The sequence below is a fragment of the Pseudopodoces humilis genome, chromosome 25, assembly GCF_049639895.1.
Source record: "Pseudopodoces humilis isolate 2021_Gansu_Grassland_sample_001 chromosome 25, ASM4963989v1, whole genome shotgun sequence".
Lineage (NCBI taxonomy): Eukaryota > Metazoa > Chordata > Aves > Passeriformes > Paridae > Pseudopodoces > Pseudopodoces humilis.
Window position 1 is genome coordinate 5,195,958 of NC_142224.1, and position 14,653 is coordinate 5,210,610.

At 47.5% G+C, this 14,653-nt stretch overlaps 2 protein-coding genes across 5 annotated transcripts in view; both read left to right on the forward strand.

Moving 5' to 3' along the window:
- The first annotated feature begins 1,540 nt into the window (after positions 1-1,540).
- LAYN (layilin) lies at positions 1,541-8,626 on the forward strand. Of its 2 annotated transcripts, XM_088066915.1 has the most exons (8): positions 1,541-1,738; positions 2,330-2,353; positions 3,682-3,979; positions 5,819-5,976; positions 6,273-6,311; positions 6,646-6,729; positions 7,049-7,151; positions 7,815-8,626. In XM_088066915.1, exons 1-8 carry the CDS (start codon positions 1,672-1,674, stop codon positions 8,152-8,154), a joined length of 1,113 nt encoding a protein of 370 aa, XP_087923041.1. In that variant the 5' UTR covers positions 1,541-1,671; the 3' UTR covers positions 8,155-8,626. The 2 variants fall into 2 exon arrangements, with proteins under 2 accessions (XP_087923041.1, XP_005531169.1); XM_005531112.3 differs by lacking the exon at positions 2,330-2,353 and having other exon boundaries at positions 1,544-1,738.
- A 3,114-nt stretch (positions 8,627-11,740) lies between these two features.
- Positions 11,741-14,653, forward strand: part of SIK2 (salt inducible kinase 2) — a 31,548-nt gene continuing 28,635 nt past the window's right edge. For all 3 annotated transcript variants that reach the window (XM_005531113.3, XM_014259859.2, XM_014259860.2), the window contains exon 1: positions 11,741-11,923. In XM_005531113.3, coding sequence (XP_005531170.2) covers positions 11,774-11,923 — 150 coding nt within the window. In that variant the 5' untranslated portion in view covers positions 11,741-11,773. The remainder of the gene's footprint in view (positions 11,924-14,653) is intronic.

Consider the following 14,653-nt stretch of genomic DNA (forward strand, 5'->3'; position numbering starts at 1 on the left):
TGAAATATTAAAGTTGATAAGTGCAGAGATTGGAGAAATAACCTGGAAAACAAGATTTCAAAAGGTACTTTCAGGACTGACGTCTTCATTTTAGACATAAAAGCCTCCTTTTTTCCTTCCTCCTTCTTTAAGCTTTTAAGTTGGTTCCTGTTAAGCACTTCCTCTCCTCAAAGTTTATTAAAATGCTGAACCAAGTCTGTCTGATTGGCCCAAATTCTGGTTTTTATTTCCCTTGGTCTAAATATTCAGATTCTATTTAAGGGGGAAAGATGTCCTGGATACTATTTATTATTATTATTATTATTATTATTATTATTATTATTATTATTATTACTACAACTACTACTACAATAATGACTCAGTTTTATCCCGTTCTAATACATAATATTACAAGATACAGAAATTAAAAGGCTGCTGCTATTTTTCTACACTTTTCTCCTTTATTTTCTGTGTGTTTCCCATTTATTTCTCAATAGTGGTAGCTACGGAAGCTTCGCCATTTTCCAGAAGTTACGAAGATTTTAATTTTGCTTTAATTCTGGCTGGGATTCAGAAAGTCAAGGAACAGAGTGGTTGTAGAAGTATTTTTATTTTTCTGAAAAAGCCAGGAAACATCAGAGCCTGTTCCTGTTTCACAGACATGACACAAGTTCAAAGCCAGCAGCTTTCCAACAATTCCCTCTGGAATTCCTGACTTCTGCCGGCCTGGAGTGAGCTGTTTTCATGGCATTTTAAAGGATTTTCCTCCCCTTAAAATATCAATTTCAGAACCAGCTTCTCCACTTGACCTCAAGAGTGGCTCAACGTTTTAAATCTTCTATAAAATCATCGACCTCCTGTTTTAAAGCATCAATGCCGGTTATTTTCTGCCTGGACAGATTCAATTCCACCACCTGGGAAAATCTCTTGGAGCCTGAGCCATAAAACCCCGGGCTGGATGGAGAGACGGAGCTCCAGGAAACAGGTGCGGAGCAGCTTCCCAGCCACCGGAATTCCATGTGGGAAACAGAACTCCCGTGCTGTGTTCTCCCTTCCTCAGGAATTTTAGCATCATGTGCTGAAAACGCTGAGATTTTGGAATCAGTCCCGGGATTTCTCAGAGTTGGATTTGGTGATCCCTTCCAGAATATGACTTATATATTCTGGAATATATGAATAGAAGAGAGAATATATAATATAAATATAATAAATAATATGAATATGTAGATGATATATTCTGGAATAATGAATATTTAGATTTAGAAAATTGGGATTGGGATGGATAAAAGAGGTCAGAGTTTGGCTTGACCTGCAGGGAACAACAAAGCTCATCCCGCTCCTCCACAGAGAATCCAAATCCGGGAAAGCGAATGAAGAACCTCTCCAAAAAAAGATCCAAACTCTCCAGCGCGGGGATGGATCCGCCCGTGGGTGGCTCCGGGTGGGCGGGGATGGGTTTGGGATATAAACGGGGATGGGGGATGCGGGCGGAGGGATGCGGGGCTCGGAGCGCGCTCCGGGGAGCAGCGGCCGGGGAGAAGCGCTCGGCCCCGGGGCTCTGCCGGCTCCGCCGTGCCGGGGCTGAGAGAACCCGCGGCCCGAGGAGGAGGAGGAGGCAGGGAAGGAAGGAGGGAAGGAAGGAGGGAAGGAAGGAGGGAAGGAAGGAGGAGCTGTCCCGGGCCCGGAGGAGCGATGCTGGCGGCAGCAGCGCTGTGCGCGGCCGCGCTGGGCTGCGCGGCGGGGGCGCGGCTGCTCAGCGGTAAGAGGGGCTCGGGATCGCCGGGGATCGCTTGGGATCGCTGAGAGATCGTGTGGGGATCCTCCCTATCCCGGAGAGATCCCTCCGGCCCCGCCGGAGTCGGTGGGAGGGTCGGGATGCGCGGGCGGCTGTCGCGACATGGGCAGGGATGCTCTCGCTTGGCGGTAGTGCCGGGGGAAGGCTGGGTTCCATCGTTCTGGAGGTCTTTTCCAACTTTTCCGGCTGATTTTCCCCGCCGCCCCGCCCTGGGGAGCTGGCTGGGCTCTGGGGCAGATCCCGAGTGAGGATGAGGCAGAAACACAAGGAATCCTTTCAGCCTTGCTCAGAGCCGCACATTCAGTGTCCTAAACTGAGCTCGGGACACGAACGAGCGGTGAAGTCCGGCCAGGAATCAATTCCAGCTTTTCCTTAGCTGAAAGTAATGGCAAGTTTGGCTGATAAGGCAGAGACTTTCTTCCTCTTTTTGTAAATGAGGAAAAAATGTTTTTGTGTATCAGCAAAGGCTGCAGTTTTTGTGGCACTGTTTCTAGAGAGTTGCAGATTTTTAATGAAACTCTGCTGTCTGTGTTTTCCTTTTGCCTCTCCCAACAGCAGTGGACATTTCCCTCAGAAGAGGTAAGGGGCTTTGTCTTTTTCTCTGAATGTCAAATTCCCAAGAGAAACACAGGCTATGGTAGAAATGTATGTTTTAATAGTGCTGTTGTAGTAAAAATCCTGCTCCTATTGTAATCCCTGTGCAAAATATTAGCAAACTCCACTTCTGGCTATTTAACTGCTGAAAAATTCCAATGTGAAAGGTGTTTAAAGTCCCACTCCTACAGTGACCAATACAAAGGGATAAAGCAAAGCCAGCAAATATCCCATGGCAGGGTTTATAATGACCTGGCCTTGTGTTATCCCATTTGTTCCAAGCACACCACAAATGCTGCTGAATGTTTTCCTTCTGTAAAAAACATGTAGGTTAGCAGATTGTGCCTGCAAAGAAATATTTACTGAGCAAAACAAAACTGTTTGTTTCCACAGTCTAAATATTGGGACTGCTCTGCTGAAAAAAACACACAAGTGCATCATTTTGGATGATGTGTCTTTTCACTTTGATCTTCCCTCGGAACCAAAATAAGCTCGGCTGCTTCTGCATGAGACAGTCCTTGGCTTGTGACAGCCTGAAAACAGACATTGTTTACTCCCTGGGCAGGCAGAGCACAGAGCAGAGCTGGAAATTGGGCTGTGGGAACTCATCTTGTGATCCTCAGTCCAGACACCGGAAAATGAAAGAGTTTGAGGCTGGGTGTAAATGAGAAGTTGTTCCCTGCGAGGGTGGTGAGGTCCTGCTTGGCCAGAGAAGTTGTGGATGTCCCATCCCTGGAAGTGTCCAGGGCCAGGCTGGACAGGGCTCGGAGCAGCCTGGGACAGTGGGAAGTGTCCCCATGGCAGGGGGTGGAATGAGATGGTTTTAAGGTCCTTTCCAACCCAAAATATTCTATGGCACTGCAGTATCCATTAAACTATTGCATGTAACACACAAGAGAAATTCTTGCTATCTCTGCTTATATCAAATCTAATTTTGACCATTTAACTCCTTAAAAATAATCAACATTTTAAAAAGCCTCTTTGAACCCTTGCAAGGGAGCTTTGTTTTTTAAAATGTTGCATGTATCAGCTTGCTCTGAGCTGTTTTTTGGGAAGAACTCTCAGGATCTGCAAATCCCAGAAAAATCACGAGGGAGCTGAGAAGAGCAGGTCATGAAAGGACCAACCTCAATTGTGAGATGCAGCGAGAAAATTTTGGAGATGCCATTTGCCAGCCCAGTACCACAAGAGACTTTTACCTGTGTTGTGTTTTCCATAGAAACAGCACAAAACTCATCCAAATTGATGTTTTAGCCTTAATTTTGGTCCCGTTTAGCACCGTTCCTGTAAGAGTTTCCTCTCCCTCCCTGCAGGACAGACGGTTTGCAGGCGTGGCACGCAGAAACCCTGCTACAAAATCGTTTATTTCCATGATGCCTCCCGCAGAACCAGCTATGAAGAAGCTCACCTGGCCTGCAGAGCTGATGGGGGACATTTAGTCAGCATCGAGAGCCCAGCAGAGCAGAGACTGATTGAATCATTTATCAGGAGCCTCCTGGCTTCTGATGGGGACTTCTGGATAGGGCTTAGGAGGAGGAAGGAGGAGGAGGACAACAGCACAGAGTGCCACAGCTTCTATTCCTGGTCAGACGGGAGCTCATCCAAATTTCGGTGGGTACCTGGGAGTGGCTCTGTGGGACTGGCAGTGCCTTTAGGAATAATTTTGTGCAATGAATCCAAGCAGTGATGTTCCTTGTGCTCCCATCCCGGTGCACAAATCACCCTCCTGGCCTTGCTCCATGTTGAGTGCCTGCTTCAGCCTAAATTGATCATTTTTGGGGGCTGAAAAGATGGGAAAGAACAAGTGGTGTGGCCTTAAAAATCTCTGATTAGGCAGCTACCAATGACCTGAAGATGCCTGCGCTGCAGATCCCCTGAAGTTTATACCTGATGTCCTGAAAAATGAAAAATGCTATTCCCTTATTGAAGAAATAACGCTTTTTCCTGTGAGACAGCAAAATATTAGAGCTGCAGGATTTATTGCAGACATGGAAAACTAAAGTCTTCACAGCACTTTTTAGATTTCTGCCTCCTGTCCTTAAGGAACAACAGGATTTGTTTTAATTAAATTATAAAAGCAACAACGTTAAAGCAAATTTGCATCTTTATATCAGCCATGTAAAAACACCTTGGAATTGGTGTAAAAACACCTTGGAACTGTGACCTCTTTGCTCTGGGAGCCCATAAGGCATTTCAGTCACTCAGAAATGAACAAATGAAAACTGATCTTAGTATTATTTGATATCTTAAAGTCTCTGCCGTGGTTCAGATATTGGGGGTGGATGATGGGAAGCTGGAACCACAATCTGCTGCTAAGAAACAGGCCCAGCTTTCCTGCCTTCCATTGGTGAGACACAGTTATTTATGCTGAATGATAAAGCCAAGGAAAACACCAGGGGAGGAAGGAAGTGAGGGAGGAATAAAGCACTGGAATGGTTGGAAAAACACGGCTTGGAATGGGTGTTCTCCCATGCTGAATACCTTGGGATAGCTGGAATTATTTATGTCCTGTGGATCAGCTCGCAGCAAATCCTTGGCAGGCAGAACATTGCTGGTTCCAGAATCCCTGGGGATTGAACAATTGGAAAAATCAGGAGACTTTTAGAGGTGGTTTTCTGAGTAATTTGCATAAAATATCTTCTCATTAACAGTGATATTGCAGCGCTACCTCCTTCCTGTGCACCGCTTGGAAAAGCGGCTCAGGTGTCTGGTGGTAAGGTTTATTCTTAGAAAACAACAGAAAAATTATCTGCAAGACTGTGCTGGTGCATTTCTGACAGAGGAAGCCAGGTTCTGCTTCAGATTTTTCATTTTTTTTTCATTGAATAGGTGCCAAAATTTTGCAGGCACTGAGTCCAAGAGAGCAAAAATGATGATTTTGCACAGGTCTGAAATGGTGTGGAGAAACCCCTCGGCAAGGCTCAGTGAGAGCTCAGAACTTGGACTTTCCCTACACAACTGCAGCTCATTTTGAGCCACTTTAATGTTCATGAAAGAATTTTGTCTACAAGAAAATAGTGAATTCCAAACCCACATTCCTAAAGACGTACCCAGGGACCAGGATGGAATCCTCCTTTCTGGTTTATTCCACCGTCTCCATGTTCATTCCTAACATTGCCACTACATTTAAAAAATAAATTTATTTTAAAAAATAATTATAAAAAATAGTGACAAAAATCTGTTAATTGTGCTAGTTGAGATCTTTTGGTAGTGCTGACTGGGACAGGAAGGAGGGAAGGGTGATTCTGAGGCGCTCAGCCCTTTTCTCATCAATATTTGTTGAACACCTTGCTCGCAGCATTTGAAAAATCTGAATTAAAAGAACAAATAATTGCATTTTATTCCATTTTCCCCACTGAAAGTGTGGACTGTGCCATAACCCTTTTAACTCGGATTTTTTTCCCCTCCAAGCTGCTGGAAAGTGTTTTTTTTTTCCCTGTATTTGCCCAGGAATTGGTACGTGGACGAGCCGTCGTGCGGGGGCGAGGTGTGCGTGGTGCTCTACCACCAACCCTCCGCCCCACCAGGAGTGGGAGGCCCCTACATGTTCCAGTGGAACGATGACAGATGCAACATGAAAAACAACTTCATCTGCAAATATTCCCTGGGTAATGAATCTCTGTGGGATTTAAAACTCAGTCCCCCAGGGGAGGGAATGAGGGGTACAGTGGCTGATGGGGAAACCCTTCCTCAGCTTCGCTGGTGGGACAGGGAGAGCTTTAAATTTATGCTGAAAATGGGGAAAAAAATCCCAGTGTGTCCTCTCTGTAGCTGCTTGTGGTTCACATAAATTCCCTGGGGGTTTTTGTGAAGGGTTTGAGGTCTCAGGTTGAGGAAGAACAGCTCAGGTTGGAAATTGTGAGTTTCACTCATGAGGAAATTCTGCGTTTCTCTTTCCTTTCAGAGAAGCCAACTAAAGCTCCAATAGACAATTCCCGAAGAGGTGAGCTGGATATATTTGTTTGGGATTTTTTTTTTTAATAATTGCTGACTTCCAGTGGAAAATACTCTGACATTCACTGTCAAGGACACCCAAAAACCATCAAAAAACATCCTGAGCAAGAAGCTCCCCTGCAGTTTGCACTTTCCCTGTGCTGCTTCATCCTGCAGGGAAAGAATTTGGTGATGCTGCAGGGATTGAAGTACAAGAGTCCCTCACACCTCACACATCTTTGCAGCTCTCAACTTCTTCAATCTCCTCTCAGCCTTGCTTTTTGTTATTTAAAAAAAAAAAAACAAAAAACATCTGCAGTGTTAGTGAAGCTGCTTCTTTCCAGCTGTGGCAACAGAGCCCTGGAAGCCAGAATTCCCAGAGGAACGCTGGAGGAAAGGTGCCAATGGAACAGCTGTGGGAGCCAAAGGTAAGTTGTGCTCTCAAAACCTCATTTCAAGGGTTTGACTCAAAATGTGGAAGGTTGGATATAGAAAACAGCCTGTGTGGGGGAAAAAAACCCCAAACTTCCCTCAAGTATTTCCCAGGAGAAAATAAAGAGTTTGCTCTGGCGGTAAAAATGTTCAAAATCCAAAGCTGTGCAAAGTATTTTGGGTGTGAAAAAGCAACTTTTATTAAATCACTTCTGAGTGGCTCAGCTGTGAAAGTTTTGTTTGTACATCTGTGATTAACTATGCAAAACTTGCAATTAATTTCTTCTTATGACCCTGATTAATCTTTACCCCCAGAACCTGTTCAGAGCCTTGCCTACATCCTCATTTCCAGCATTCCTGTGCTGCTTCTCCTGGTGGCTGTCACAAGCATCTCCTGCTTTTGGCTGCTGGTGAAGAGGTGAGTGGCATTTTTGTGTCAGAAATAAACAGTGACACCTTGTCCTGTTTACAGCTAATTTCACCATCCTGTAAAAAGCTCTGGGCAGGAGTGTCTGCAGCCAAAGAAATGCTGAAAAAGTGATGTTGATGCTCCAGGCTGTGTTAATTGTGAAGTAAAATTCTAATTAAATCCCATTATATCCTTTTCTTGCATCCACAGACGTAGCTGGCAGGAAATAAAGTCACCAAGATTATGATTTTGATGTGTTAACCCTTTTCTTATTAAAGCTTTGAATTTTCAGAAGCTCCCCTTCCAAAGGGAAAAAATGCAGCAATAGAAATAAAAGGATAACAATTTGGAGCAAATAATGTTTACCATCATCCTCTCCTTGCTTTCCCTGTGTGCACAGCAGCCCTGGGGGGGAGTGCTGGCTGGGGTTTTGGGAGTGTCAGGGGGAGTTTTGCTGCCCCAGCATCTGAGCTGGCAGCCCAGAGTGTCCCTGAGTAGTTCCTGCCATGGGATTTTCCAGGAGAGCAGCCTGGAGTGGCTGGAATAAGGAATGTCCTGAGCCCAGCTTAAAGGCTCACCTCCGAATTACTGCCAGAGTTCTGCTGTTGGTTTGTGTTTTCCTCTGTGCCCAAAGCATTTTATGGCTTTCCCCTTTTGCCCTGCCCTCCCAAGGAGACAGGAGCTGGTGGATGTGACCCCGAAGGGTGACGGGGCCTGGCTGCCACAGCCCAGCAGGGACAGCCCCAAGCTGGACATTTACAGAGTCATCCACAAGCAATCCGAGGCTGACCTGGCTGGGGCCAGACCTGGCACGAAGAATTCATCCTTCCGTGCCCAGGAGGGGCTGGAGAGCCCCTGCAGGGACCCCGAGGACACCTCCAGCAGTGGCCTGGTGACACTGGCCAGCACAGAGAGTGGCTTTGTCACCAACGACATCTACGAGCTCTGCGGGGACCGTGTGGGCAGGAGCAAGGAGTCCACCTGGGTGGACAATGAGATTTATGGATATTGAGGAAATGGACCCAAAATCTCCACTGGAATTTGGATTTTGAGTATCGACACGAGTTTATTTGCCCTCTCTGTGCACTTATTTAATAATGATATGTGTGGTGTTTGTCCTGGTTTTGCATTGTCCCCTTATTCTTCTATTTTCTGCAAGAATAGGGGTTTTTAAAGATCCCAAACTGAAAGGAATGTACAGATTTTGCTTTGTACCAAGCCCCCTTTGCACCAGGAATGGCTTGTTAATACCCTCAATTCCTTTTTGTACCAAAGATACGCCCTGAAACTGAAGGACAATCCAAAATCCTTATTTATTTATAGACCTCCTCCTCCTCAAAGGTGCTAAAAGTTACCTGTAATGTGTGATGGAGCCCTGCTTTCCTGGAGATGCTCAACAGTGGGAAGTGGGAAATGAATCCCTCGGTTTGCTTTGCTTCTGTGTGCAATCTTCACCGTGCCTATATTAAATTTCTTTATCTCAACCCATGAGTTTTCTCATTTTTACTCCTGCAATTCTCTCCCTCTCTCTGCTGGAAGGGACAGGGACCAAGCAGTGGAGGGGGAATGACCAAGCAACCAAAGAGTGCCAGGCAGGAGCACAAATATTTCACACCTTTTGTTCTGCAGGTGATTTTCTGGCTGCAGAAACAAGGCTATGAAACACCTAAAATGTGTTTTAGTTGCCTGAAAGTCTGCTGTTCTCCGTTGCATGTAAATAAATAAATAGGAAAATGAAAAGAAAACAATTCATAAGCTGGGAGGAAACAAAGGTTTGGCAAAAAAGGTGTTTTAAATGTGGCTGAAACAATTAGAGTGCAGGCATAGCCATGAATCTATTCTGCCACAACAGGCAGGAAGAAGTTTTTAAATCTCTGAGCTGTTGCTGACTGCTGCAAACACTGAAATATTTCAGTTGTCACAGCTGCTTCTCACTTCCTAAATGTCCCAGGTGCTGTGGCTCTGGCTCTGCAGTGGCACAGTGGCTGTTCCTCCACCAGGACGTGGTGCAAATAAAACCCTGAAAGGAGAAATCCCTTTAAAAAAGAAATAATCTTCTGATTGTTTTGAAAACAGCATCGATTGGGCAACAGTTTCTCCTGAAAAGCAAAATCCTGTTACAGGAGAGTGGTCAGGGCTGAGCACTCGCAATATCTGGAATTTCTAATACAATAATCAATGCAAATCAAGGAAAAGTCTGTCCACTTTTAATCTTTTATTCTTGGTCTCCTTAATTTTTTTTTTTCTTTTTGGCAGCTATTGAGCATCTTTTAGGCACTGAAAAACAGGAAAATGAGGGGGAAAACTCATCAGATGCTGGAGTTTAGGTGTGTAAAGCCACATTTTGGCAGCCAAGTGCGTGGTCCGACCTCTGGAGCTGCCCGTTGGACTCAGGCAGTGACCTGAATGTGCTGGGAATTCTTGAGGAGAGGAAAATTTATAAATTCCTCCCTCTGACAGCTCCTTTGGGGCATCCCAGCTGCGGGAGGATGTGCGGGAGCAGCGACCACACGAGGGCATGTGCGCTCCACGTTGGTGCCCTGGAAAAAGCTGCTCAGCCCCGGGATTTGGGAGGAGTTTGAATCCCTTTCCTTGGAGCAGAGCAAAAACCATCAAAAGGCTCTGAAAGCTGCCCGGCAAATGATGTTTTTTTGCGGGTGCAGTTCCTCTCTCAGCCTTTCTAAGCCGTGGTTTTTTTTGTGAGCTGAACTTTCCGGCTTTGTGGTGGCTCTTCTGTAGAAGTTTTCTCTTCCGAGCACCAAAATCTGACTTAATAATTCATTTTGCACCGGGCTGAGGCTTGAAGCAGGGCAGGAAGCAAATGAGTTTTAAGGCTAAAAACTTCCTTTAGAATGACGTGACTGAGAAGGAGTGTTAGGTAACATTCTGTAGGGAAAAAGTAACTTTTGACACTCCGAGTTTGGATGCGAAGAAAAGGTGAAAGAGGAGTGAAATTTGGCAAGTGGCAGCTCGGGATGACACCATTTGCTATTCAAAGAGGATTCTGGAAGGCTCGCTCACGTACCCATCAATCACTGAAAGGGTGGATGTCTGACTAACCCGAGCCATCAGTTACTCACTGCCAGAACTTCTGCAGGGGATAAATAGAGCAGCAACAGCTCCCTTATTCTCCATGGCAGCCCGAGCCAGCAGCGTCATCCCAAAATGTCACTCCTTGGAGGAATCTCATCAGCAGTGAAGGACAAGCATTCATTTCTGCACAGAGATCTTCAGCTCCCTCTGCAGAACAGTCATCGCCGCTTGACACCGAACAAAAGTAACTTTTCACAAGGATGAGGCAGCTTTACGTGTAAAACCTGTCTAAAAAGGGAAAGAACAGCACAACTTTGTTCCTTGCATTCTTCCACTCTTCTTTTTTTTTTTTGGGTTGTTTTGTTTTTTTGGTTTGCCTTTTTTTTTGTCCAGGCTCTGTTTCGAGCTGTTTGTGTCCACTCTGTGTGTTCAGAAAGCTCTGTGGCTGTTGCTGATTCAACAGGCTCGTGCTTTGGGACAGGCCTTGTTTGGTCAGGGGAATTCAGCAAAGATCCCAGGGTTGATTCCTGGTTCCCAAATGTCAGAAAGGTACCAGTCCTCCAGCCTGAGGAGGAGGGACAGGCATGAGCTGGGAGAGCAAAGATTGCTGAAACAAACGTGGAATTTTAAAATGTTAAGCACACACCTAAAGCAGAATCAGTGAACTTAGCACTGAAAAGGAAATTCAGCAGAAAGGGCCTTAAATTTTTTCACACATTCTCAGCTCTGATGACCCTCAGATCATTTCAAGTCAGAGGGCCCAGCAGAGCTTCCAAAGCTGCCTTTCCAAATGTGCAGGAAATAGAACAACGATTCACTGAGAAAGGACCTGCAAAAATCCCCCTGTCCATCTGCCTGCCCACTTCAGGACATCACAGAAGTTATTTAAGGGCGTTATTCAAATGCCTGGGGCTGGACAGACACCGGGGGCTTCCTCTCCTCTCTATCCAAAAATGAGCTGGGCACGTTTAGCTTAGAGAAGCCTGAGATGTCACCAAGGCATGTAAACATCTCCAAGGTTCTGTTCACTGAGACAGGATGAGGAGCAACAGCCATAAATGAATAAAACCAAACCAGTTCTGCCCTAGGGCGAGCCGGAACTTCTTCCCTTGGAGGGTGACAGCGCTGCCCGGGGCTTGCAGACACCCCAAAGCAGCTGGGCGTGCTCCTGTGCCACCTGCCCCAGGTGACATGCCTCTGCCAGGGGACACTCCGGTGCCTTCCCAGCCGCACCGTGGGGACACAGCGCTGGTCCCGCGGTGTCCCCCGGGGCTGGGGGCACTGTCCCCGCGGGGTCCCCCAGGGTTGGTGGCAGTGGCGCTGTCCCCGCGGGGTGCCGGTGTCCCCCCGGGGTTGCTGGCGCTGTCCCCGCAGGGTCCCGCGGTGTCCCCCCGGGGCTGCTGGCGCTGTCCCCGCGGGGTCCCGGTGTCCCCGCACCGGCGGCGCGCGGGGCGGGCCGTGCCCCGTTGCCATGGCGAGGCCCCGCCCGCGGTGACGCGCGCGGTGACGCCGGTCGGTGGCGGAGGGGGCGGCGCGGCCCCGGGGGCGCCGCGCGGAGCCGAGACCCGGAGCCGCCGCCGCCGCCCCCCGAGCCCAGCATGGTGATGGCCGAGCCCCGGCGGCCCCCGGCGCTGCTGCCCCGCGGGCTCGGGCCCGTCCGCGTCGGCTTCTACGACATCGAGGGCACGCTGGGCAAGGGCAACTTCGCCGTGGTGAAGCTGGCGCGGCACCGCATCACCCGCAGCGAGGTGGGCACGGCGCGGGGGGCGCGCCCGGGGGGCGGCGGGGCCGCGGGGGCCGCGCGGTGCCGGGGCTCCCGAGCGCGCTCCGAGCCGCCTTTGTCCCTTCCGGCACCTCCCGCGGGGACACGGCGGGGCTACGGACCGCGGGCTCGGAGCGGCGGCAGCCCCGGCCGCTGGCCTGGGGGCTTCTCCCGCTCCATCCTGCTGGGAAGGGCAGGAGAACGCCTCCGAGGCCGCGGGGGGGATGGCCGAGGATGTCACCCGCGGAGTGTCACCGCCAGGATGCCACCCCAAAGATGCCACCTCCAGGATGGCACCCCCGGGATGGTGGCATCGCTGCCGGGGTGGCACCCCCGGGGATGGTGGCATTGCTGCCGGGGTGGCATCGCTGCCGGGGTGGCACCCCAAGGATGCTCCGGTGCTGCTCGAGCAGCACTTTCTGCTCCCAGGGAAGGGTCAGACCTTGTGCTGTGCCTGCCGTCATACTCTGGATATTTAAGGGTTCCTGACCTGGGCAATGCTGGGTTATCTGTTTCAGCAGAGGAACTTGTGTGTGTGTGTGTGTGTGTGTGTGTGTGTGCGCTGAATTCTTCAGCACAGCATCCTGCAAGTTCACCAAATCCAACCATTTTTAGCCTCTTTGTTTAACCGCCCCCGTGTATTACCCGGTGATTATTGTTAATACCTGCTGCTTTACCTAAAACAGAAATGATTGTCAGTCTGCCTAGTCGTGTTCACTTTAAAGAAAAAAAAGAAAAAAGAAAAAAAAAAAACCAACAAAAAGGAGGTATCTGATGAGAGTAATGGCTCTGAAGGATCAGCTTCCTCTTCTGTGTTGTTTTAGGTAGTTTTAGTTGCTACACCTAGAGGTGAGCTTTTTGTAAGCCTCTCTTCTGGTCGCTTTCATTGTTGACTTGAAGAAGAGGTTCCTGCGCTGCTCTGTACCTGCCAAAAGTCATTAAAATACTGCCCGAAGTGCAGACTGCACAGGCCCGCAGTTATTCACTGCCGTGGGCTTGTGTGGGAAAATCATTCCTTACAGGAACGGGAAAATGCCCTGAAATCTGGAGCTCAGTTAGGGAGAGCAAACCCCTGGTGCTGACAGGGCTCTGGCCACGCCGTGATTGATGAGCTTTGCATCCCAGAGACTGAAGGAAAGTTCTCCTCTTGCCTTATTTCTCAAGTTCATAATAAACTCGATTCTTTTTGAGCTCTTCCTTGCTCTTGCTGAAGAGCCAAGCAGTGCCAATGTTCCCTTTCCAAGTTTGGTGCCATGTGCCAGAATTGCAAATGCTCCACTTGAAGATACTCGGTTGTCATTCGCTCTTCAGCCCTCATTTCTTTGGCAGGCTTTGTGATGGAGATGAAAACTTTAATCTCCGTTTTTATTGTCGTTTTAGTAAGCGTGTTTGTTCAGCATTGTTCGAAATAACAAAGGTTACAGAAAACACAGAGCTTAAAAGCTCCCTGATTCCTGGATGATTCTTTCATCTGTGTCCTGAGGAATTGCTGAATTCTGTTAGGCTTGATATTTTTTATTATTTTTTTTTTAGCCAGCTTTTCTGTCCAGCCTACAGCCTTTTTATTTTCTGTGGGATTTTTACAGCAAATTTGCCTGTGCTGGAGGTTTTTTGTCAAGGTCTTTGATTTTTTGAGTCAGCTCTGACTTCTGCAGTGGGAGATGCAAGAGTGTTTTTCTGGAAATGAATTGCTGAGTTGATTGCTGGAAGTACTTACACAATCTTTAAGGAAGGGGAACCCTGTTAAGATCACTTCTGGTGATGTCAGAGGAAATTAATTCCAGCCAAATACTCTTTGGAATAAGCACTTCCAGTTTGGAGCAGCTCACCTGATTGTTGGATCCCTGAACACACCAAGTGGAAATCCTGCTGGTTAATGACTCCACACTGAAGGGTTTTCATATTTCAAGTTTGTTCTAAACCGTTGCTTAAGTTCCAGTGGAAGAATATTCAGTTTTTAGGTCCTGGAAAAGCTGTGCTGGTGCACCCTCAGGTCTGTGCTACAGGAGGATGCTGTGATGCTGCTGGGACTTGCTGAAAAAACCTATTTTAAAAGGAATCCTTGTCAAAGTTTCTCCTGAATCTCCTGATCTGGACCCTTTATGTTCAGAACCTGTTGTTGGGCTTTTCTAGCACTGGCATTTGGAAATTGTGTTTTATATAATTTTGACCTTTAAAAATACTTGATTTTTTTTTTTTTTTAACACAGCTCTGCCTAGCCAATAACCATCAAATTAAAAAAAAAAAAAAAGAAGATGGGCTCTTATTACCCGGAATTCAGCACTTATGGATTGTGTACAATCCATCCTTTTTCTGGAAAGACTACAAGGATAAGAAGATAAAATTGTTGCCATAAATTGTGTGCCTGCAAACAAAGTCAGAACTTGAATTAATGCAGCCCTGAAATTCTAACCAACCAAACAGAAGTGTGAAAGTTGGGAAAAAAGGGGGGATTAATAAAGATATGTAGGGCTAGAGGTGCTGCCTGACCCCTTTTTGCTGCCAGTCCACCCAGGGGAGGCTGAAGCCAACTTTACTTGGCTTGTTTGGGTGTTTGGTGCCATTTGAGTGAAAGCCACGTGGCTTTTTCCTGCCACACTCCTTTCTTTATCCAAATCCTGTGATCCCAGGGCAGCTCCTGCTAATGAGGCGTGGAAATGAGCTGAGATTTTCCTGGGGAAGAGGAGGGGAGAGAACAGAAATAATTGGAAGCGTC